Source organism: Carassius carassius, chromosome 37 (assembly GCF_963082965.1).
Source record: "Carassius carassius chromosome 37, fCarCar2.1, whole genome shotgun sequence".
NCBI lineage: Eukaryota > Metazoa > Chordata > Actinopteri > Cypriniformes > Cyprinidae > Carassius > Carassius carassius.
The window spans coordinates 27,618,352-27,642,302 of NC_081791.1; the positions used below are offsets into that span (position 1 = coordinate 27,618,352).

A 23,951-nucleotide genomic window follows, 5' to 3' on the forward strand; every position below is an offset into this window, starting at 1 on the left:
TCATCTCCATGTGCTTCATATCAAATAAACCCGCTGAGCTTAGAGGGGTGCCACCGAACAACACACCAGCAGAAAATATCTGAAATAATTGCAAATGTATATTTAGCACCCTGTTTTTGTTTGATAAGCAGTTTGTGATATCCGTGTTACAGTATATCTTCTAAAAGGTGCTTTGCCTTTCAAAAAGGTTTTGTTAAATATGCTGTGTTGACTGTGTTAATGAAAATAAAATGATAGTTGTTGAGGAAATCATTCATAGTTTTGAAATACATTCAGTCTCGCAGAAGAGCTGTATTACAGTAAGAATTTTTTTTTTTAAATAATTGAGAAGTTTAAAAAGATAAAAATCTACATATTTACATAATGAATGCTATAGAAAATACAGATAATCTGTTAATTTACACTGATTAGCAAATTTATTATGGCAAAAAGTAAAAGCCTTTATTGTAATTATTTAGTGTTTGTTTGATAAATATTGTTTTTATAACATCCACAAATGTAGTATTTAAAAATTAAAAAAATAATGATTTTCCATCCATCCATTCATCATCTTCCGCTTATCCGGGGCCGCGTCGCGGGGGCAACAGTCTAAGCAGAGACACCCAGACTTCCCTCTCCCTAGCCACTTCCTCCAGCTCTTCCGGGGGAACCCCGAGGCGTTCCCAGGCCAGCCGGGAGACATAGTCCCTCCAGCGTGTCCTAGGTCTTCCCCGGGGCCTCCTCCCGGTGGGACGTGCCTGGAACACCTCCCTGGGAAGGCGTCCAGGAGGCATCCGAAATAGATGCCCGAGCCACCTCAGCTGGCTCCTCTCGATGTGGAGGATCAACGGCTCTACTCTAAGCTCCTCCCGAGCTTCTCACCCTATCTCTATGGGAGCGCCCAGCCACCCTACGGAGAAAGCTCATTTCGGCCGCCTGTATCCGGGATCTTGTCCTTTTGGGCATGACCCAAAGCTCATGACCATAGGTGAGAGTAGGAACGTAGATTGACCGGTTAATCGAGAGCTTTGCCTTACAGCTCAGCTCCTTCTTCACCACGACAGACCGGTACAGTGACCGCATTACTGCAGAAGCTGCACCGATCCGTCCGTCAATCTCCCGTTCCATCCTTCCCTCACTCGTGAACAAGACCCCAAGATATCTGAACTCCTCTACTTGAGGCAGGAACTCTCCACCAACCTGAAGTGGGCAATCCACCCTTTTCCGACTGAGAACCATGGCCTCAGACTTGGAGGTGCTGATTCTCATCCCAGCCGCTTCACACTCGGCTGCAAACCGTCCCAGTGCACGCTGAAGGTCCTGGTCTGAGGAAGCCAACACGACAACATCATCCGCAAAAAGCAGCGACAAAATCGTATGGTCCCCAAACCGGACACTCTCCGGCCCTTGGCTGCTAAAAATTATGAACAGAACCGGTGACAAAGGGCAGCCCTGCCGGAGTCCAACATGCACCTGGAACAGGTCTGACTTACTGCCGGCAATGCATACCAAGCTCTTGCTCCGGTCGTACAGGGACCGAACAGCCCTAAGCAGGGGGCCCCATACTCCATACCCCTTCTTGAAAAGTGGGACCACCATCCCGGTCTGCCAGTCCAGAGGTACTGTCCCCAACCGCCATGCGATGTTGCAGAGGCGTGTCAGCCAAGAGACTTGAGGTACTCAGGGCGGAACTCATCCGCCCCTGGCGCCATGCCACCGAGGAGCTTTTTAACTACCTCGATGACTTCAGCCCGGGTGATGGACGAATCCTTCTCCGAGTCCCCAGACACTGCTTCCTCAACGGAAGACAAGTCGGTGGGATTGAGGAGATCCTCGAAGTATTCCTTCCACCGCCCGACGATATCCCCAGTTGAGGTCAACAGGTTCCCATCTCCACTGTAAACAGTGTTGGTAGGGCACTGCTTCCCCCTCATGAGGCGTCGAACGGTTTGCCAGAATGTCTTCGAGGCCAACCGATAGTCTTTCTCCATGGCCTCACCGAACTCCTCCCAGGCCCAATTTTTTGCCTCCACAACTACCCTGGCTGCAGTCCGCTTGGCCTGCCGGTACCTGTCAGCTGCCTCCGGAGTCCCACAAGCCATCCAGGCCCGATAGGACTCCTTCTTCAGCTTGACGGCATCCCTTACTTCCGGTGTCCACCACCGGGTTCGGGGATTGCCGCCTCGACAGGCACCGGAGACCTTACGGCCACAGCTCCGAGCAGCCGCAGTGACAATGGAGGTGGAGAACATGGTCCACTCGGACTCAATATCTCCAGCCTCCCTCGGAATCCGGTCGAAGCTCTGCCGGAGGTGGGAGTTGAAGATCTCTCTGACAGGGGGCTCGGCCAAACGTTCCCAACAGACCCTCACAGTACGTTTGGGTCTGCCGAGTCTGTTCAGCTTCCTCCCCCGCCATCAGATCCAACTCACCACCAGGTGGTGATCAGTTGACAGCTCCGCCCCTCTCTTCCCCCGAGTGTCCAAGACATATGGCGAAGGTCTGATGACACGACCACAAAGTCGATCATCAACCTCCGGCCTAGGGTGTTCTGGTGCCACGTGCACTGATGGACACCCTTATGCTTGAACATGGTGTTCGTTATGGACAAACCGTGGTTAGCACAGAAATCCAATAACCGAACACCGCTCAGGTTCAGATCAGGGTGCCGTTCCTCCCAATCACGCCCCTCCAGGTGTCACTGTCACTGCCCACGTGGGCGTTGAAGTCCCCCAGTAGAACGACGGAGTCTCCAGTCGGAGCACTTTCCAGCACCCCTCCCAGAGACTCTAAGAGGGCCGGGTAGTCCGCACTGCCGTTCGGCCCGTAGGCACAAATGACAGTGAGAGACCTATCCCCGACTCGAAGGCGCAGGGAAGCGACCCTCTCGTTCACCGGGGTGAACTCCATCACATGGCGGCTGAGCTGGGGGGCTATAAGCAAACCCACTCCAGCCCTCCGCCTCTCACCATGGGCAACTCCAGAGTGGTAGAGAGTCCAGCCTCTCTCAAGAAGTGTGGTTCCAGAGCCCAAGCTGTGCGTGGAGGTGAGCCCGACCATCTCTAGTCGGTACCTCTCGACCTCCCGCACAAGCTCAGGCTCCTTCCCCGCCAACGAGGTGACATTCCACGTCCCTAAAGCCAGATTCTGTGTCCAGAGATCGGGTCGTCGGGGGTCTCGCCCCATGGGGGGAGGCCCGGCCATCAGGCGCTCGCATACGAGCCAAAACCCTCGGGCCTGGCTTCAGGATGGGGCCCCGATTGCGCCATGCCGGGCGACGCCTCGGTCCTTGCTGTCTTCGTCCACATAAAGGGGTTTGTGAACTGTTCTTAGTCTGGCCCGTCACCAAGGACCTGTTTGCCTTGGGAGACCCTACCAGGAGCATATAGCCCCAGACAACATAGCTCCCAGGATCATTCGGGTACTCAAACCTCTCCACCACGATAAGGTGACAGTTCAAGGAGAGGAATAATGATTTTGTTGGTAAATATTTAATATCTGACTTTTTATAACAAAATAAAACCCAACATTTTAATTATCTAAAAGTCATGTTAGTATTTTCTTTTAAACAAAAAAGTTTTTATTAGAAAAACAAAGGTAACATTTGTATTATTTAGTATTCGTTTGTAAATATTAGACTTTTATAATGAAAGCAAAGCCAAAATTAATTATTTACTGTTTGTTTGGTAATTTTTTTTTCTAGAATAAAACACAAACCTAGCATTTGAAATATTAAGTTTTTGTTTGATAAATATTGTTTTTTATAATAAAAACAAAGCCAACACTCAAATTATTATGTTTATTGGAAAATATTCAGTTTGTAAAAAAAAACAAGCACAATTTTAATGATTGTGTTGGTAAATACTGGTTCTTAATAATAATTAAATGGTAAATATGTTTTTGTTAGGTCTAAAGCAAAGAAAAGAAATTTGAATTATTTACTATTTGTTGAGTAAATAGTTTTTTTATAACAAAAACAAAGCAACATTTTTTTTTTTTTGTGTTTGTTAATAAATATTTGGCTTTTATAGCAAAAACAGCCAACTTTGGAATTTTGTAGTGTTTGTTTAGTATATTTAGGCCCTGAAGCAAAATCCAACAATACATTGTATGGGTCAAAATTATCGATTTTTGTTTTATGCCAAAAATCATTAGGATATTTAGTAAAGATCTTTAGAAAAGAAGATATTTTGTAAGTTTCCCACCATGAATATATCAAAAATTAATTTTTTAATTCGTGATATGCATTGCTAAGAACTTCATTTGGACAACTTTAAAGATGATTTTCTCAATATTTCGATTTTTTTTTTTTGCTCCCTCAGATTCAGATTTTCAAATAGTTGTATCTCAGTCAAATACTGTCAGATCCAAACAAACCATACATTAATGGAAAGCTTATTTATTGATGATGTACATGTATACATCTCAATTTCCAAAAATGTACCTTTATGACTGGTTTTGTGGTCCAGGGTCACATATTATTTTATAACTAAAACAAAACCAGCCTTTGAATGAATGTTGGGTATAGAGTATTTGTAGTGTGTAGTGAGAGTTTCAGGGTTTGTATGTGTTGTGTTTGCGTGTGATTCAGTGCTCGAGCATGTGACCAGGGAAAGTGTTGATCTTCCTCCCACAGGAAGCAGAGACCCCCCGCAGCGTCCTCGAGGAGATCGGACTCACATAAACCCCTCCGAGACGACCGTCCCAAACACACACACACACACACGCACTGAGAGCCTGACCACTGAAGATGTAGCAAACACACACACACACTTCACCATGTTTCCGTGTTGGTCGTCTTTCTTTCCTCCTCATGCCATTGCTTTGTGATCAGAAGAAGTTGCAGAAATGTGTTGAGCGCTGGATGACACATCCTACTTTACATCTGCTGTGACGATCAGCGTCCCACACACACACCGTGCTGCTCGCTTCATCAAATACAAGAGATCCTCTCATCATTTGGAGTGCGTATAATCAGATATTCCCACTTTAGACACTCAGTCTACTATCTTATGGTGTTTGAAAATGTATTACGTGGCATAGGGAAGTTATATAATTTAGAAAATAGAGCAAAAGACACAAAAGGGATTCATTCATAAAACCAAAGAGTGCTTTCTTGTGTTAAATAGTAGATTAAAGTTGGTAAACATCAGACCCAAGACATACTCCACACAAGTGTATAAAAACAAATGCTTTAATGCTCAAGAGAATATTTAGGACCAAATTTAAGTTTCATGAAATTTGGATTGCAGAGTTTTAATAGAAACAAACTTATACATTTAATGTGGTGTATATTTGTATTTGTATGTACATAAATGAAAAAAGTCAGATTTCTGCATTCCAAAAAGATTGCATCTATTTGATTTGATATAAAATCATGTTAATATTGCATGTATATAAAAATCGTGTAGAATCAGCATAAATCTGTTTAGTGGGAAAATTATAGATTTTTTTTTTTTTGAAGATGGTTAAAATATGACAAGCAATACTAGGTTAAAATGTGTGAGATTGAAACCAATTGGATTTATTGATGATAAATATATAAAGTTTGTAATTGTGAGTTTAAAACACATTCAGTTTATGAGTGTGTTACAGAAATCTGATCTTTTTCAGTTATTCAAATATGCATCACATTATGTTTCTTAGTTTGTTAAAAGTGTGTAATTCAAACGGATGGAAGATTTATATGCAGTTCAAATACATTCTGTGAATCAAAAAATTTAGGTCTGAATATTTGTCAGTTGTTTTATTCTGTGGTTGTTTTTTTTCTTGCATTTGTATTTCTGTCGTCAGACTGGGTTTATTTCACTAACCTGAACAACCTCACTGATTTACCACTGTGTTAACCAGGCAACTAACACTTGACCACTGTTAACTTCACTGTATCTGTGGTATTTACTGAAATTAGAGTTATATTTGAGTAAAATGATTACTGAACACATTTATACTAATGCTTCTCCATGACAGTATTGTTCACGGTATTGTTCAGTATTGCAAACATTCAAAAATAAATATTTGCTACTCTCCCTCTGATCATCCAAGATGTAGATGAGTTCGTTTCTTCATCAGATTTGGAAAAATGTAGCATTGCATCACTTGCTCACCAATGGATGCTCTGCAGTGAATGGGTGCCGTCAGAATGAGAGCTGATAAAAACACCACAATAATCCCAAACACTCCAATCTACCAGTTAACATCTGGAGAAGCCAAGACACAAATACATAATTAAGATGTCTGTCACATATTTGTTTAGAGCTGTTTTGGCTTGTAAACAGTGCTTGATCTGTGCAGATTTCTCTCCTGATTCAGACCAGACCACTTTTTCACTGAAGGAAGCATTTTTATGGATTATGGACAGCTTTTGTCTTCTCCAGATGTTAACTGATAGACTGGAGTGATGTGGTTACTTGTGATGTTTTTATCAGCTGTTTGGACTCTCGTTCTGATGGCACCCATTCACATACATTGGTGAGCAAGTGTTGCAATGCTACATTTCTCCAAAAAAATGAATCTTCATCTTGGACAGCCTGAGAGTGAATACATTTTAAGCAAATTTTAATTTCTGGGTGAACTGTTTTAAATGAAACCCACAGGTGTAGTGACTGTCAGGTTGTTACATGCGTGTTGTTTAACATGTTTAATGTTCTGTACAGATGATAGTTTTCATTAGCTGGTGTACAGACATCCCTCATCTACACGTCAAGCTCTTGTTCATGTTCACGAGTCTCGTTTCGCTCTGGAGAAACGCTGCGTGTCAGAGTCAAATCAACTGTGTTTGTTGTTGAAAATGGAATAAATTTGTCTACAGATGTTTATAAGTGCTTCATCTGTCTGTTTGTTCTGCTGCTGATAGCCTTTGAGTATTGTTTATCTACTTACAGTAAAAGTTTTACACTTAAATGTTGAAATTGTGTTCATTCATGTGAGTTAAGCAGTCTAGAAAAGGTTATTCTTTCTACTCATCTTTTTCAAGTCTTTCTGATTCTGGTAAAATACTTCCAACTATTAATAACATATAAGATGCAATAATAGTCATGTTGGTTGCTGATTATCAATCTGCTTTGGTAGACATTTACTATGACAGGCCAAATTACTATTATTATTTTTTTATAATTTGTATTAGTACATATTTAATACACTGGGCAACTTTTTAAATGTATGTATTTATTTAGATATTGGCAGATATTTGATGTTTCAGTAAATATTTTAATCCGTGTTTGCAGATATTTGATATTTTGGCAATATTTCAGTCATATATCTCTTTCACTGTTTCATTTTCATCAGACTTTATGAATGAAAATACTAATGACATCATCCTGCCCTACACAGATTTTCATCCAATCGGAATCTCTATAAGGGTGTACTCACACTAGCCAGTTTGAACCGTGCACGAGTGCGTTTCAACACCAAAGCACGGTTCGTTTGACTAGTGTGAGTGCTCCGAACCGTGCCCGGGCGAGGCTCGATTAGCCGGCCCTGGCCCGCTTGGAAGCGGTGGGCCAGAGCACGGTTCAGTTGGACTCGGGCGCGGTTCGCATGCAGTGTGAGCGCTAACCGTGCTGGAGCCGAGCGCCAACCTCCCGCTAAATACAACACATGTGAATAACGGCTTCAATGGTGTAGACAGTAATGTTTTGGGCAGGAAGACTAGCTTGTAACGCAATTGATTGAGTTACACCAGAGACTCCAGCTCTTGCCAAGCTCATTCTTCTCACTTTTCCCATCACGTCACATTAAAATTTATTTTCAATAAAAATGAACAAAATGTTCTAAAAGTGCAAGTAAAGTGCCTAACGAGTGTTTAATAATGATACAACTATTTATAATTGTAATAAATATAATAATTTACAATCTTTTACATGGTCAATAGAATATATCACGATTTTCACTGTACATTTTTTTCTGTAAATAGCATCTTGAGCTACTTGCTCTTAGCCTACTGTAAATAGGATCTATCGCTGAGAAAGTATGGTAATTCCACTTAGTGTAAATAGCCACTGCCGTGTTTTTCTTACTCTATTAGCAGTCATTTGTAAAATAAGAAAATTGCACTTAAAATATTATTATTAATATTGTTATTTTATATATATTTTTTGCCCATGAGATACCATAAAAGGATTAGCTATTAGTTAATTAATCTAACGTTCTGCCAGTTTTCCCCTGTGATATTATAACACTGAGAAGAATTACATTTGTCTCGAGTCTGAAGTATGCAGACGGATTTTTTGGCAGGAGCTGTTGCCATGGTGAATCGTAATATCGGCGCTCCATTGATAATGGCTTTTTATAGTTGTGTTGCACGCGCTTAAATCAGTCAGTCAATTTAGAGTTGATTAAATCAACTCATTTCAGCTGTTCTGTAACCGAAAACTCAGAGTTTCCCATCTCAGGGTAAGTCAACTCAGAGTTTAAGTTTAAACTCAGTTGGTTGAACCTCCTTAGTGATACGGGCCCCTGGAGTTTCTGCTCTTCATGTGAATGTCCATCTGTTGATGTGGACACACACTCTTCTCTCTCGTTCACATGCAGTGAGTGGATCTGTGGATCAGTGTTTGTGTTTGATGTGTGTGGAAAATCTGGACTGATTTTATACAACAACATCCTGAAATACAAACCTGAATCCTCCAAACTGGACTCAGTTAAAGGATCCCTCTCAGAAATGTTTAAAACATTAACACTTTAATTTATTTGTCTAATATTTTTAACCACAGTGCCGCAATCTGTAGTATGCAGTACTGAACATTTCAAACAGGACGTCTGATAAAGAGACAAACAGGGTTTACAGCTGATCCGACTGAAAAATGAATGGAAAGTTGAGAGCATTGTATTGTGAGATGCAGTATTTCATTAACACTTCCATGTTATTATTTCTGCAGAATGCACACAGTGTGTATATCTTCAGTATGCACAGAAAAACATGCATTTGATGAAAGAAGTCGAACTTTCTTTCTTATTTTTGCTTTTCTTAAATTCTAATTTTCCAGTCTATCTGTTTCTGGCAGATGCTTGATAGTTTGGAGCAATATTTATTTAGTTTTCTGTTTTTGCAGTTATTTATTTATTTAGTGTTAGCAGCTATGTGATAGTTTGGGCCAATATTTTACTTTATTTATCAACAATGGCAAATATTAATTAATTAGTTTGTATTCTCATATAATCATCCGTCATAAACTAATAGACATCAGCTGTGTCTGAATGTATGATGAACTGTGTTAATCTGTTACATTAATATTTTTGGTTTCTTTGTCATTTGAGCACAGGCGGCTCTCATTTCTCAGTGTCCAGAGGCTTGATGCAGTGAATTTCTTGTAAACGCTGTCCTCTGCTGGACACAAACTCATCTTCTGTGAATATCAAATATATAATATCTGCATCTGAATCATGATGATGAGTGCCATTCTGTGTCAGAAGACTGATCCTGCCTCACTTACAGACTGTCCTCTGAAACCTTCAGCGCTGCTTCATTAGTCCTCTCTAACGAGGAGAGAAGCTTCTTCATGTCACACACTGGGATTATTTGCTATTATATATATCATTTGCAGTAAAACTTACAAAACATAACAAATATTTAAACTGATGAAATTTTTTTTAACCCTGTATGAAGTTGTATATTATGACAAAATTAAAATAAATAAAAATCTGCACACCAGGTTGAAAGAAATGTCAGTATTTATTGAAATGAGTTTTCATTTGTGGAAATCAAATTCCCATTTCAGGTTTTCATTGTCCAGTCTGGAGATGAGACAATTTACAATTTTTGTGAAACATATTTAGAAATATTTCATTTTAAACAAAAATAATGATAATAATAAAAAGCTTTTGCATAACCGTTCCACATTGTGTTTCATATTTCAGAGCAGTTTATTTGTTAACAGGTGTGATGATCAGTGTTTTTGAGTTTTTACCTCCTTTATTAAGGCCTGGGCTAAAATATGGATAGAGTTTGTCAGTGAAAGTCTGAGCAGTGAAAGAGTAGATATGAGATCTGGAGCCCACATCATAAAAAGAGACCAGACCCTCCTCATAATCCACAAACCAGAGATGGGACCAAGTCACACATGTGCAAGTCTCAAGTAAGTCTCAAGTCTTAACCTTCAAGTCTTAAGTAAGTCCCAAGTATTTTTTTCTTGGGCAAGTCAAGTCAAGTCACAAGTTATGTCAAGTCAAGTCAAGTCAAGTCCTGTAGTAAGTCAAGTCAAGTCCAAGTCAAGTCCTGTAGTAAGTCAAGTCAAGTCAAGTCAAGTCCTGTAGTAAGTCAAGTCAAGTCCAAGTCAAGTCCTGTAGTAAGTCAAGTCAAGTCAAGTCAAGTCCTGTAGTAAGTCAAGTCAAGTCCAAGTCAAGTCCTGTAGTAAGTCAAGTCAAGTCAAGTCAAGTCACCTTATTATTGTAATTTTACCTGCAGAATCTGATCTTAATAAAGTTAAAAGACAAGATATAAGTAACAGTAAATTAAAATAATTTGGATTTGCATTGTAAATACTCATGTTCAGTAAAATACATCATGGAATCAAACAAAATTGTAACCTCATAAAATTATTTATTTTTCACTTCTGCCAACAGAAATGTTTTACATTTTCAACATTGAGTCCATAAAACAAATAACAGCTAAACATCCAACAGACTCCTCTCTGAACACCTCCCCTCTCTCTCTCTCTCAAACGACGTGACATGACATTCGGCCATGTATGGTGACCCATACTCAGAATTTGTGCTCTGCATTTAACCCATCCGAAGTGCACACACACAGAGCAGTGAACACACACACACACACACTGTGAGCACACACCCAGAGCAGTGGGCAGCCATTTATGCTGCGGCACCCGGGGAGCAGTTGGGGGTTCGATGCCTTGCATAAGGGGACCTAAGTCATGGTATTGAAGGTGGAGAGAGAACTGTACATGCACTCCCCCCACCCACAATTCCTGCCGGCCCGGGACTCAAACTCACAACCTTTCGATTGGGAGTCCGACTCTCTAACCATTAGGCCACAACTTCCCCTCAAACACAGTTTACATACAACATTAAACTTTCTTACATTTCTCCTCTCTCTCTCTCTCTCTCTCTCTCTCTCAAGTTCAAGTTGCTTTATTGGCATGACATTTGAGTTACAGTATTGCCAAATTTAGCATTTAGATACAGAATAAAATATGATTACAATAAAATACAATAAAAATAGCAGCAGCAGATAATATTTCTAATATTAATAATAGTAATTGTATAGAATTAAGAATATAAAATAAAACAGTTGAATACAATAAATTATCCCTTTCGTATGGTGTGTATATAGAGTAGTTTCTCCGAGTCATTTAGAGACAAGAATGAACGATTCAAAGCTTCAAACTGTGAGAAGAATGTTTCTCTTGTAGTGCTGTATTTGGGAAGTGTTTCTCATCCTCTGTTTGATTCAGCTCAGTGTTTGCACAGTCTCTCTTCTCTCGGTAGCCAGGATCTTTTATGTCTACCAATCTCTATTTCCAAATCATGATCACTGAGTCGATATTTTGAAAGGATTTGTCTTTCTTTTAATTGCTTGAGTGATAAGTAATTTGCCAGTTTTCTGGTTCTGTTTAGGGCCGAATAACACTGGAGTTTGGTTTGGAGCTCAAATTATTTTTTTTTTCATTTTTCATCATAATTATATACTTCAGATTTTTGTCAATTAGTTTCTGAATGTTGGGGTTGTGATTGGAGTCAGACTCAGTTTGGGTTTCCTTCATCAGGTGAAGCACGTGTTTCTCTCTCACTCTCTCTCTCTTTCTCTCTCTCACACACACACACACACACACACACACACACACACTCTCTCTCTCAGAGTACATCCGTAAGTCATTACCTCTATTACAAGGTATTGCACTTACAAAATATAAGATTCGAGAGTCTTGTCTGCAAGCCGAGCACGATGTGGCCTATCCCACCATGTATGCGCCACCGGTATGCGCGCTCATAATGGAAGCAACGCGGTCGCGACGCGCTCGACGCCTCAGGGGCGCAACTGCCCGAGCGCTTGGAAACAATGAGAAAGCGGCGCGACTAGCGATTTCCACGCGTTTTTAGGCGCGAATTATTGACGACAAAAGCGATGACCCTCAGTACCCCTCAAGCTGAGATGTTGATGTGATATCTGATCTAAGTGGGCGTGGTCTGCGTAAGGTAGACAGGGCTTGACTGATGATGTCATGACATGACAACGCGATTCTCAGCCTGCGCTCCAGCTGAGTAATCAATTTTATTTAAAAAAAAAATAATTTATATATTTTATATTCAAACTGAAAACATAATGTGATTAACACTCAAGTCATTCAAGTCATCCTGTCTCAAGTCAAGTCAAGTCCCGAGTCTTTAACTTCCAAGTCCGAGTCAAGTCTCAAGTATTTTATTTTTTGTCAAGTCAAGTCACAAGTCATAAAAATAGCGACTCGAGTCGACTCGAGTCCAAGTCACCAAGTCACAAGTCCCCATGTCTGCCACAAACACTCCCACAATCTCAGGTTTCTCTCTAAGAGATAAAGAGACGGATGAACTTTCCAAAGCTTTATACTGATTCTCATCTCTCAACCACACAGCCCAGTATCCATCCTCAGGAGACAGTGTGAACTTCTTCCTGTTAATAGATTCTCTGGCCACTCCTAAATCCCACTCAGTCTTCCCCTTCACCTGCACCTCATAGTAAAATATCCCTGAACTGAATCCCTGCTTTGCCAGAACACAAACAACATTATCAAATCTCTTAGGGTTTTCTGGGACGTTCTGCTTTATGCCTCCACGACTGACTTGTTTTCCATCATCAGACAGGATGAGATGTGGATGTGCTGTATCAGGATCCAGAGTCACATCCACTAGATGAGAGATCAGACATTATCAGATCAAAAATTTTAATATAATACATTGTATAAAATGTACTGAAGGAAATGATGTCAGTCACACTGTACCTGCAAACTTCTGCAAACACTTCAACCCTGTGAATACAGATGACAATATAATGATATGGTTTGTGTCACTGATGTAATTCCTGTGAGTGCAGTTTGTTCAGGTATGCTAATACTTACATCATATTGTTTTAGTTTAAGTTTGGATAGATCTTCACATCAGAAATCTGTTCACTATATTTGATATTCACATACCAGTTTGACCAATGTTTTTATTTATTCTCCCATCTAGAGTTTTCTCCAGCTGAATCAGAGCTGTATTCACTGAATACACATTCACATCAGAGTCAATCCTGATCTCAGTCCAGTTCTTGGTGTGTGGACGACTGCACAGAGATGAGAACATCTACAGCAGGAGAGAGAAGACTATTTAATATCATCATTTGCAGGAGCTTTATAATACAGTTAACTCATTTTTCTACTTTGACTTTATTACAGTTTCATTCTCTTTTGCACAGTTTCTGAAGACAGCAGCTCATCAGGTTTGTCAACAGAGCATCAGACCAATAATATTCTGCATTCTCAGTGATGAGACAGATGCTGATAGACCTGTATGAGGTGCAGGTGATCATCAGTGTGTGAGATCTGCTCCAGCTCAGTGTTTCTCTTCTTCAGATGAGTGATTTCCTGCTGCAGCTCTTTAATGAGATCTTCAGCCTGTTTCTCTGCTGCTTTCTGCTGTTCCTCCATCATCTTCAGCAGCTCAGACTGACATCTCTCAATGGAGCGGATCAGATCAGTGAAGAACTGATTTCTGGCTGATTTCTCTTTCTCTGTGTTTCTCTGATCAATGAGATCAATTACCAGTTAGTTTCACTCAGATGTACCTCACAATAGAGAAGCAACGACAATCACAACTTCTGTTTCATGCCACCAGGTGAAAAACAGTACAGTAAAATACCCCTTTTTACTTAGTACACTTATATAATGTTCTTAAAGTTGTCTATTTTCACACACAAATTTTGTACTGAATATACTAAAAAATATTGTTTATCACTTCTTAAGATAATCTAGTGTACTCAACTGTGCTATTTTGGGACACCATAGTTATAAACTAAAATGTGCTTTTTAACATATTTTCTTCGTAAAAAAAAAAAAAAATATATATATATAGTTATTAGTACAACTGAAACCAACTTTCATACACTTTTAAATATACTCATCATGCATAGTAAATAACATGTATTAATTATTTAAAATATAAGAATAATCCATAATGCATATACACAAAATGTATTCATAATGTACTGCCATTTTTATAGATTAAATAATTCATTTCACATGTATTGTAATTATGTTAACATTCCCTTTATATGATACTTAAATACAATCAAGTACATTATTACTATGTTATTATTAGCACTTTATGTACTTTTTGCTAAAAGTATACTTTCTTGTTAAACTGTGAATTTTGGTTCACATCTAAACTCATTCTAATATTATATCTATTGTGTGTTCATGAAGCTGTTGTTTTCCATCATTAATAAAATATTTCTTGAAAGTTAGAAATAATACATTACTGTAAATGTAATTCATGTAAATGTAATCACCCATAGATTAAAAGGATAATTAATACACAACTACAACCTAACTTTAAGTAAAACATTTCAACTGTATTTTTCATGGAAATCCAAACAGAACTTAGTGATAGCTAATATATAAAAATCCATTAAAATTTTATGTAAAGTGATTGTAGCACACTTTTAAGCAATGCAATTATAAAGCACTTCTTGTACTACACTTAAAATCAATTTAAGTGTTCCTGCGAAATAGTGTATCAATTTATATTAAGTGTACTTAAGTAGCACAGTGGGGAAAATGTATTTATAACTATTACATACCAATGTATTTAGAATAAAATCTATTTAAACTTAGGATAACTATTTAAATCATTTTTAAATCGCTCATAACACACTAATAAAAGCCCTTTGTAATTTTTTGCGGTAGTACACCTATTTCAATGTATACTAAAAATCAGTTTAAATATCAGTGGTATTTAGTATACTTTTGCAATTGTATTATTTTATTTAGCACACAAAATAAGAATGTACTACAAATGCACTTGCTGGTATTTAAGTATTTTTTTAATGCATTCAGGTATGCTTTGTTTTTGCCTGGGCCAACTTTGAGGAGAGAGGCCACTCAAAAATGAAATTTCTCATCTGCTGGTTTCATGTTTACGGTGGCCGAGAGAGTTCAACTTCAAAAAACACATGCAAATAGAAAAAGCACAATCAAATCAAGAAAACATCTTCATCAGTTTGACAGCAAGGTGCTGCAAATGCTCACAACACAACCAAATCAAGAATTTTATTTGTAGGGTGTTTCTGTGTGTTGTCTATGGAGTCAATTTAACGCCGTATATATACACAAAAAATTTACGTTTTGCAAACTAAAATTAAAGTATTGAGGAAAATAAATTTGCTTTTTGCAACAAAAATTAAGAATTGCAAAACATAAATGAAACAGCGCGAAAGCAATGATTTTGCAATACATTTTTTCCATGGTCATATCTATTAATTTATTTGAAACGCTGCTTTTATTTTGCGTGTCAGTGTAGTTTGAGCTTGCAAAACCATTTTTCCTTTGCGCTTCACTTTTCTGCACGTCTCTCTTTGTGGCACTGTTTTGATGTGGGGGCGGAGTCAAGGGACGGGGGCGTGTACAACATGCCTCCCTGGAAGTGACATCATCGGCCCGAGACACAGCTCACTGATCCAGGTCCTGTCATGTATCCGCCTGTATCCGGGATCTTGTCGTAACGTAGGAACGTAGATTGACCGGAAAATCGAGAGCTTTGCCTTACAGCTCAGCTCCTTCTTCACCACGACAGACCGGTACAGCGACCGCATTACTGCAGAAGCTGCACCGATCCGTCCGTAAATCTCCCGTTCCATCCTTCCCTCACTTGTGCACAAGACCCCAAGATATCTGAACTCCTCCACTTGAGGCAGGAGCTCTCCACCAACCTGAAGTGGGCAATCCACCCTTTTCCGACTGAGAACCATGGCCTCGGACTTGGAGGTGATGATTCTCATCCCAGCCGCTTCACACTCGGCTGCAAACCATCCCAGTGCACGCTGAAGGTCCTGGTCTGAGGAGGCCAACACGACAACATCATCCGCAAAAAGCAGCGACGAAATCGTATGGTCCCCAAACCGGACACTCTCTGGCCCTTGGCTGCGCCCAGAAATTCTGTTCATAAAAATTATGAACAGAACCGGTGACAAAGGGAAGCCCTGCCGGAGTCCAACATGCACGGGGAACAGGTGTGACTTACTGCCGGCAATGCGAACCAAGCTCTTGCTCCGGTCATACAGGGACCGAACAGCCCTAAGCAGGGGGCCCCATACTCCATACTCCCCCCATACCCCATACTCCCAGAGCACCCTCCACAGGATGCCACGAGGAACACGGTCGAATGCCTTCTCCAAATCCACAAAACACATGTGGACTGGTTGGGCAAACTCCCATGAACCCTCCAGCACCCTGGAAAGGGTATAGAGCTGGTCCAGTGTTCCACGACTGGGACAAAAACCACACTGTTCCTCCTGAATCTGAGGTTCCACTATCGGACGAATTCTCCTCTCCAGTACCCTGGCATAGACTTTCCTGGGGAGGCTGAGAAGTGTGATGCCCCTATAGTTGGAACACACTCTCCGGTCCCCCTTCTTGAAAAGGCCTCACCGAACTCCTCCCAGGCACAATTTTTTGCCTCCACGACTACCCGGGCTGCAGTGCGCTTGGCCTGCCGGTACCTGTCAGCTGCCTCCGGAGTCCCACAAGCCATCCAGGCCCAATAGGACTCCTTCTTCAGCTTGACGGCATCCCTTACTTCCAGTGTCCACCACCGGGTTCAGGGATTGCCGCCTCGACAGGCACCGGAGACCTTACGGCCACAGCTTCGAGCAGCCGCAGCGACAATGGAGGTGGAGAACATGGTCCACTCGGACTCAATATCTCCAGCCTCCCTCGGGATCCGGTCGAAGCTCTGCCGGAGGTGGGAGTTGAAGATCTCTCTGACAGGGGGCTCGGCCAAACATTCCCAACAGACCCTCACAGTACGTTTGGGTCTGCCGAGTCTGTTCAGCTTCCTCCCCCACCATCGGATCCAACTCACCACCAGGTGGTGATCAGTTGAAAGCTCCGCCCCTCTCTTCCCCCGAGTGTCCAAGACATATGGCGAAGGTCTGATGACACGACCACAAAGTCGATCATCAACCTCCGGCCTAGGGTGTTCTGGTGCCATGTGCACTGATGGACACCCTTATGCTTGAACATGGTGTTCGTTATGGACAAACCGTGGTTAGCACAGAAATCCAATAACCGAACACCGCTCAGGTTCAGATCAGGGGGGCCGTTCCTCCCAATCACGCCCCTCCAGGTGTCACTGTCACTGCCCACGTGGGCGTTGAAGTCCCCCAGTAGAACGAGGGAGTCTCCAGTCGGAGCACTTTTCAGCACCCCTCCCAGAGACTCCAAGAGGGCCGGGTAGTCCGCACTGCCGTTTGGCCCGTAGGCACAAACGACAGTGAGAGACCTATCGAAGGCGCAGGGAAGCGACCCTCTCGTTCACCGGGATGAACTCCATCACATGGCGGCTGAGCTGGGGGCTATAAGCAAACCCACTCCAGCCCTCCGCCTCTCACCATGGGCAACTTCAGAGTGGTAGAGAGTCCAGCCTCTCTCAAGAAGTGTGGTTCCAGAGCCCAAGCTGTGCGTGGAGGTGAGCCCGTCTATCTCTAGTCGGTACCTCTCGACCTCCCGCACAAGCTCAGGCTCCTTCCCCGCCAACGAGGTGACATTCCACGTCCCTAAAGCCAGATTCCGTGTCCAGAGATCGGGTCGTCGGGGGTCTCGCCTTCGACTGTCGCCCAATCCATTATGCACCAGCCCCTTACGCTCCGTCCTGCAGGTAGTGAGCCCACAGACAAATGTCAATAAAGCAAAATTACAGTTAAAGCCAGTTCATCACTGAATTCAGTGATGTCATCTCTGTTCAGTTTAAATAGTATCTGTGCATTCATTTGCAATCAAGTCCATGATATCGCTGTAGATGAAGTGTCCCCAACTAAGCAAGCCAGAGGCTACAAACCAGGCTCAGTTGGGGGGCCAGTTCTCCTCTGACCAGACGAAACCAGTAGTTCAATTCCAGGCTGCAGCAGATTGGGCAGAAGAATCATCTGTTTCTTGTGGTCTTGTCCCAGTGGTCATCTGAGACAAGGTCTTTACAGGGGATCTGTATATGGGGCTCTAGTTGTCCTGGTCTCCGCTGTCTTTCAGGGATGTAGAGGTCCTTTCTAGGTGCTGATCCACCATCTGGTCTGGATACGTACTGGATCCGGGTGACTGCAGTGACCCTCTGATCTGGACACAGACTGGATCTGGTGGCCACGGTGACCTCGGAATAAGAGAGAAACAGACTAATATTAGCGTAGATGCCATTCTTCTAATGATGTAGCAAGTACATCGGGTGTTATGGGAAGTGTTCCCGGTTCCGGTTTACCTAATTAATGCATCCTAAAAATCCTTTAACGGATTTGGATATTAAAAGCACATTAGTATGTTATGTGTAAGCCCGTCTAAAGATATGGGTCTTTAATCTAGATTTAAACTGAAAGAGTGTGTCTGCCTCCCAAACAATGTTAGGTAGGTTATTCCAGAGTTTAGGCGCCAAATAGGAAAAGGATCTGCCGCCTGCAGTTGATTTTGATATTCTAGGTATTATCAAATTGCCTGAGTTTTGAGAACGTAGCGGACGTAGAGGATTATAATGTAACAGGAGCTCATTCAAATATGGAGGTGCTAAACCATTCAGGGCTTTATAGTTAATAAGCAATATTTATATACATCTATATAATTTATATACATTTATATACAATCATCTATACGATGATTGATAGGGAGCCAGTGCAGCTACAATGCACACCTTATATAATAATTGCCTTGAAAATTACTTAAAATGCATTATATATATATATAAAAAAAACAATAAGACAATAATGATTGGTTAATAATAACACTGTTAAAATACAAAATGTAGGCAAATACCAAATAAACAATTTATGTACATGTTATTACAAATGCATGCAAAGGGAGCCAAAAGCCATGTTACACTAACAGGAGAATCAAATCCTTGTTTAGGCTACTGACCAAACATTTCATCCAAATATTCACTTAATCTTTCATTTTTGGCCACCTTTTTGCTATAGATGACACAGCCTTTATATTTCATGCATGCATATCACAACCCTTACAAAAATAAACCATGGTTTTATCATAGTAAAACTGCTTAATTTCCTTTTGCATGATTTCTGACTGCTTGAGACTATAAAATAAATGAGTCATAATAAAGTTATAGCCACAGGTAAATGTCGAGAGCTACAATTGTAATTTGTAAATAATACAATTTATTAATTTACTTTTTTATTTGATTAAAGTTCTATTTTCATTTTCATTTTTCCATATACTAGGTGTTTTTATTTTTCCATCATCATATTTGAGGAAGGGGGCACAACAATACAATACTGCTTAGGGCACCCATTTGGCCAGCAGCGGCCCTGATTGCGGTAGTACAGGGACATTGGAGAAAAGGCGTGTCATCATGGAGACATATTTCAATTCAAGTTGACCTGAAGTTTATTTGAAAATGGGTAGATTGTGGTTGGTAATATGCATCAGTTTGATATGTGAAATTGACTTTTTTTTCTCATCTAGCCTAGCCTATAGTTCTCTCGCTACAAGTTTTGAAAACTCCGCCTCCTTTGCTCTGGTCAGCGTAGCAAAAATAGCTTTGTATCTGAAGGGCTATGCTCGGCCCAGTGTCCAGCACCGTGCATTCCATGTCCTTTGTGTGAAAGGGTCATAAGACTGCTGGTCTAGTGCTTCTGATGACTCTGTGGCAATGGATAAGCCTGTTATTGTGTGATAGAAGAAGAAGCTATATAAAGGAACTAAATAAAGATTTACAACATTTTTTAAATTTTATCATGAAAAGGCATTTTTATATATGAAAGACAACAGGAGGCGGAAGTGCAATATTTCAAACATAGGCCTATAACCCATAAATACCTTTAAACACGAGATTTCGTTTTTTTGAACGACTTTATTCATTCTGTCCGTAGTTCAAGTACTCCCTGTTTCTGCCATCTCAAAACTGGCAGCCCACATCAGCCCTTAATTTACAACCAATTAAATTAAATACTTTTACTAACATTATTATTGTCATGGAACGGTCTGCTACGCCCTCCTCTGGCGGCATCAGATCCCTCTCTCCTGAATATTAGAACTGCATTTCCCAGTCTCCCTCTCTCCTATCATCCCCGTCTAACCCTGCTTAATTATCTTGATTACCTTAAGTATTATCACCTGCAACTAGTCTTCTCCCCTTTATATGGATTGCTCTCCTCTTTGGTATTTTGTGAAGTTTTGTTTTACCCCTGGTCTTTATTGCTATTCTCCGTAGTACCTCTGGACTCAGTAACCTGATTATTTAGACTATCTGAGTTCTCTACTAACGTCAGCTTGAGTTCCCTTTTTATGCCAGCCTGAGTTTATGTCTGCCGTTCTCTGTTTGATTACCTGCCTAAATAAACTGCTGCAGATGGATCTAACTGACTCATCACAACGTTTCATCACAATTATACTGCTTCACGCTATTAAACAACTGAACAAGTTATTTCCATTTCCATCACTTACCTGTAAGTGAATATCAGATGTGATCGTTAATTTTTGCCTTCTGAAAAGAAATGTTGTTTGTAGAAGCTTCCAGTTCATCCAGTTCTTTCACTTAATCTTGCTTTTTTTTCATACAGTAGCTCCCCCCATAACCGTGATTATAAAAAAAGTTTCTAATTCATTCCAGATGAGTAAGAAACCTTTAGAGTATTTTAGTTAGTTCTTTTTTTGATGACAGTAGTGTCATTAAGTTATGGCAGTTTGCACAGTAGTTTACAAGAAACCTACGCTTCACAGTGAAATCTTTGAAATGTTCAGTGTTTAAACATGTCAAATATGACACATATACTGACATATTAAGTATACAAATGAAAGTGCATATTTTTAAAACATAATTGATTACTTACTACTTCCCCAAAAGTAGTGCCCTAGTGATTTGTTGAAGGTTGTTGTGTTTCTGCTACATACTGGTCTGGCAGGTGGCAGAAATGCACCATTTTTCAGATTAAGATCCATAGTATACAAAACAAAGCAGCAGCTCACTTATTTAAAAGGAGTTCAGACAGTCCAAGTAGTGAAGAAACCAGTAGTGGTAATACTGTTTAGAAAATGTAAATTCGTCACCTGAAAGAGCTAATATATCTTTCAATGCTAAATATTGATGATTTCATCACAGAATCAGATGACAAAAGAGGAGGCAAAGCTGATGCAGAGAAGAAACGAATAAAGAAGTTTGTACAGGATAAAGATTAATTTGATCTTTTACCCTTATTATTGTGCATTATCTTTAAAGTTGAAGCAGCATAGACTCTGCTACCCTTTATGATAATACTACTAATGCTAATTTGATTAAGTGCCATTTATTTCTGGACTGTACATATATTACTGAGGAAAACGTGTTTTTTCACATCCTGCCCAGTGTTTTCCTTGAAGCATGTGCAAAATGTGAAAATCAAATGCTCTGAGAACAGCTGACTTTTTATTTGTTCACCATCGTGCATGGGGCAGGACCTCATATCGGTGGAGATGCCAAACTGAAGAACAAAAGCTCAATAGACACCTTGAAGAAAGATTGGTTCCCTAGACGCTATGGGAAAAAGTAATTTTTCTCCTGAACTGAAGCCATTTTCAATCACACAGTGATAGTGCACAGCCATTTGTTCATGCAGTATGTTTTAAAAATGAACCAATGGCTTGGCAGCGTTGCTGCACAAACCTCTGGCCGTGAAACTCAAAAAAGCCCGGCAGAATGGGCGGAATCATCTGGCTATATAAGTGCCCACTTCGCCATAGGATTAAAACATTTTCTCCATAAGTGATGACAATGTATTTTGTGATCTCCGCTGACTGAAGAGTGGAATGATCCTGCTCAGCTAATTCACTGCCTTCCTGCCACCTTCAGCGGCGCGTAGCAGTTTTCCGGTTCCCCTGCCGCCATCTGGCGAGCTACTAAGAGCAAATGTCTTAAGAGGAAATTGCAGCTCGGAGGAGTGGATGCTTCATCCACAGATGGTTCAGAAATTTGGGAACTCTTCGGCAGGTCAGAAGTAAACCTCTTTGCTTCAGAAGACAATTCTTACTGTCCAATTTATTATTCCAAGGACAAAGATGCGTTGACCCACAACTGGCCCAACTTCCTTCTCTACACTTTTCCCCCGGTTACCCTGATTCCACAGGTAATCAAGCAGATCAGTGAACAGAAATGCAAAGTGCTCCTGGTGGCCCCTCTCTGGAGAAACCAGCATTGTTTACCAAGAGGCTACAAGGTGGTCAAAATGGTAGCGATCGGACAGGTAGGATCTAAACCATCTTAGAGCCTGCCCTTGAATACCTGTATAGTTTTGTAATCAATCTATGAGTATGTCATGATCTATGGTGTCGAACGCAGCACTAAGATCAAGTAAGACTAGAAATGAGATGCAGTCTTGATCTGACACAAGGAGCAGGTCATTTGTAATTTTAACAAGTGCAGTTTCTGTGCTATGGTGGGGCCTGAAACCTGACTGAAATTCTTCATACAGATCATTTTTATGCAGGAAGGAGCTCAATTGAGCAGACACAACTTTTTCTAAAATTTTAGACATAAATGGAAGATTTGAAATAGGCCTATAATTTGCCAGTTCACTAGAATCTAGTTTTGGTTTCTTAATAAGAGGCTTAATAACCACCAGCTTGAATGGTTTTACACCCAAGTAACAGTGAGTAAAGCAATGGTAATGTGTGTGAATAGAGTATTAGCAATGTAAGCGCGGCTAGCGGCAACCACGCCGCTGATGCTAACGGGCTATAAGCTAATAGCGGACCCGGGAGATCAAAATAAAACTAGTGATAGCGAGGCGCTCTGATTGTTTTTGTTGTAGAATACGATAGAGGATATATTCACACGTTATAGAAACTGAAATGATGGTGTATAAAATGGATTTTTAAGATAAAAAATTTCGATAAAAAGAATATAGTGATGGGGTTGAAATGCAGTTCACACGGTGATATATCACATTTGGAAAGATGTCATGTCATACTGTAGTTCCGCTCAAAATTGTGAACATGAAACCGTTTCTAATTAATTTCTGCTTTGTGTGAAACAGTGTAAGAAATGTTTGGAGTGTTTAGTTTTGGTTAGTTCCTTTTCTGAAGACAGCAGTGTCAAATATCAAGTTAAAGCAGTTTACACAGTTGCAGTCATGAAAATATGTAAAGTAATAAATAAAATTAGCAATAGAAAGCATGAAATCCTATTTTTATTGATCTTATTCTAGGGTAGCCTTATCTTTTAGGGCAACATAATTTATTTTTTCTGTCTGAATCGCCCGTTGTGTCATGAGCTTGCAATGATGTAATCCAGCTGTTTTGTAACAGCATTACTCCAGAATTTCAAAAGCTGTGATAAATTATGACACACTTTGCAGCAGGAATATGATGATGGAGGAAATGGTAATACCACACCTTATCTGTGAAATTTTGGTGAAAGCAAGAAGTTTTACTCAACTAGAAGAATTTACTGACGTCTACAATATTGTGCAACAAACCCAGTCCTTTCTCAATCAAAATGGTTATCAGGTTTCTTTTATTTTGCACATAAGTAGCAGCACAGAATAAAAAAAACTGACTTTTGTGACTTTTTATCTTTTCATCTTTTTTTATTTCTTGAGATTCTGATATTATATCTCACAAATTTGAGTTGAGATCTTAAAAGTCTGACTTAATTTCTCTCAATTATAATTTCTCACAAATATAAGATGTTTTTTATGGAATTCTGAGAATAACATTTTGCAAAACAACAACAATAACTTCAAATCTATCACTTTATTTATTGTGATATGTTTATGTTCCATTTCTGAGTTCAGTTTACATTTCCTAATTACATCTCAA

General features: G+C 40.4%; 2 protein-coding genes across 4 annotated transcripts in view; one reads left to right on the forward strand and one right to left on the reverse strand.

Annotated features, from left to right (window-relative positions):
• LOC132118565 (AP-1 complex subunit sigma-2-like) overlaps nt 1-5,404 on the forward strand; it is a 31,349-nt gene extending 25,945 nt beyond the window's left edge. For 2 of the 3 annotated variants that reach the window (XM_059528504.1, XM_059528505.1), the window contains one exon: nt 4,616-5,404. Coding sequence is in view for 2 of the 3 variants with exons in the window: in XM_059528505.1 (XP_059384488.1) it covers nt 4,616-4,663 (48 nt within the window). In the remaining variant the exon portion in view is untranslated. Of the gene's footprint in view, nt 1-4,613 lie in introns of all 3 variants that reach the window. The other variant, XM_059528502.1, reaches the window with a different exon arrangement.
• Nucleotides 5,405-9,691: 4,287 nt separating this feature from the next.
• On the reverse strand, nt 9,692-13,967 carry LOC132117619 (nuclear factor 7, ovary-like). Its single transcript, XM_059526952.1, has 5 exons — nt 13,455-13,967; nt 13,101-13,251; nt 12,909-12,935; nt 12,429-12,815; nt 9,692-9,711 (listed from the first exon to the last, which is right to left on the reverse strand). The coding sequence occupies exons 1-5, from the start codon at nt 13,596-13,598 to the stop codon at nt 9,692-9,694; spliced, it is 729 nt and encodes a 242-aa protein (XP_059382935.1). The 5' UTR covers nt 13,599-13,967.
• Nucleotides 13,968-23,951: the final 9,984 nt, after the last annotated feature.

What these genes read in the sequence shown, in the direction of transcription:
- LOC132117619 (XM_059526952.1), bottom strand. Translation starts at nt 13,598, where the DNA reads ATGATGGAGGAACAGCAGAAAGCAGCAGAGAAACAGGCTGAAGATCTC. An exon ending in ATCACCTGCACCTCATACAG is followed by an intron (nt 13,252 to 13,454) that starts GTCTATCAGCAT and finishes CTCCTGCTGTAG; the next exon opens with ATGTTCTCATCTCTGTGCAG. An exon ending in TGTGGCAGACATGGGGACTT is followed by an intron (nt 9,712 to 12,428) that starts GTGACTTGGTGA and finishes TCTCATCTCCAG; the next exon opens with ACTGGACAATGAAAACCTGA.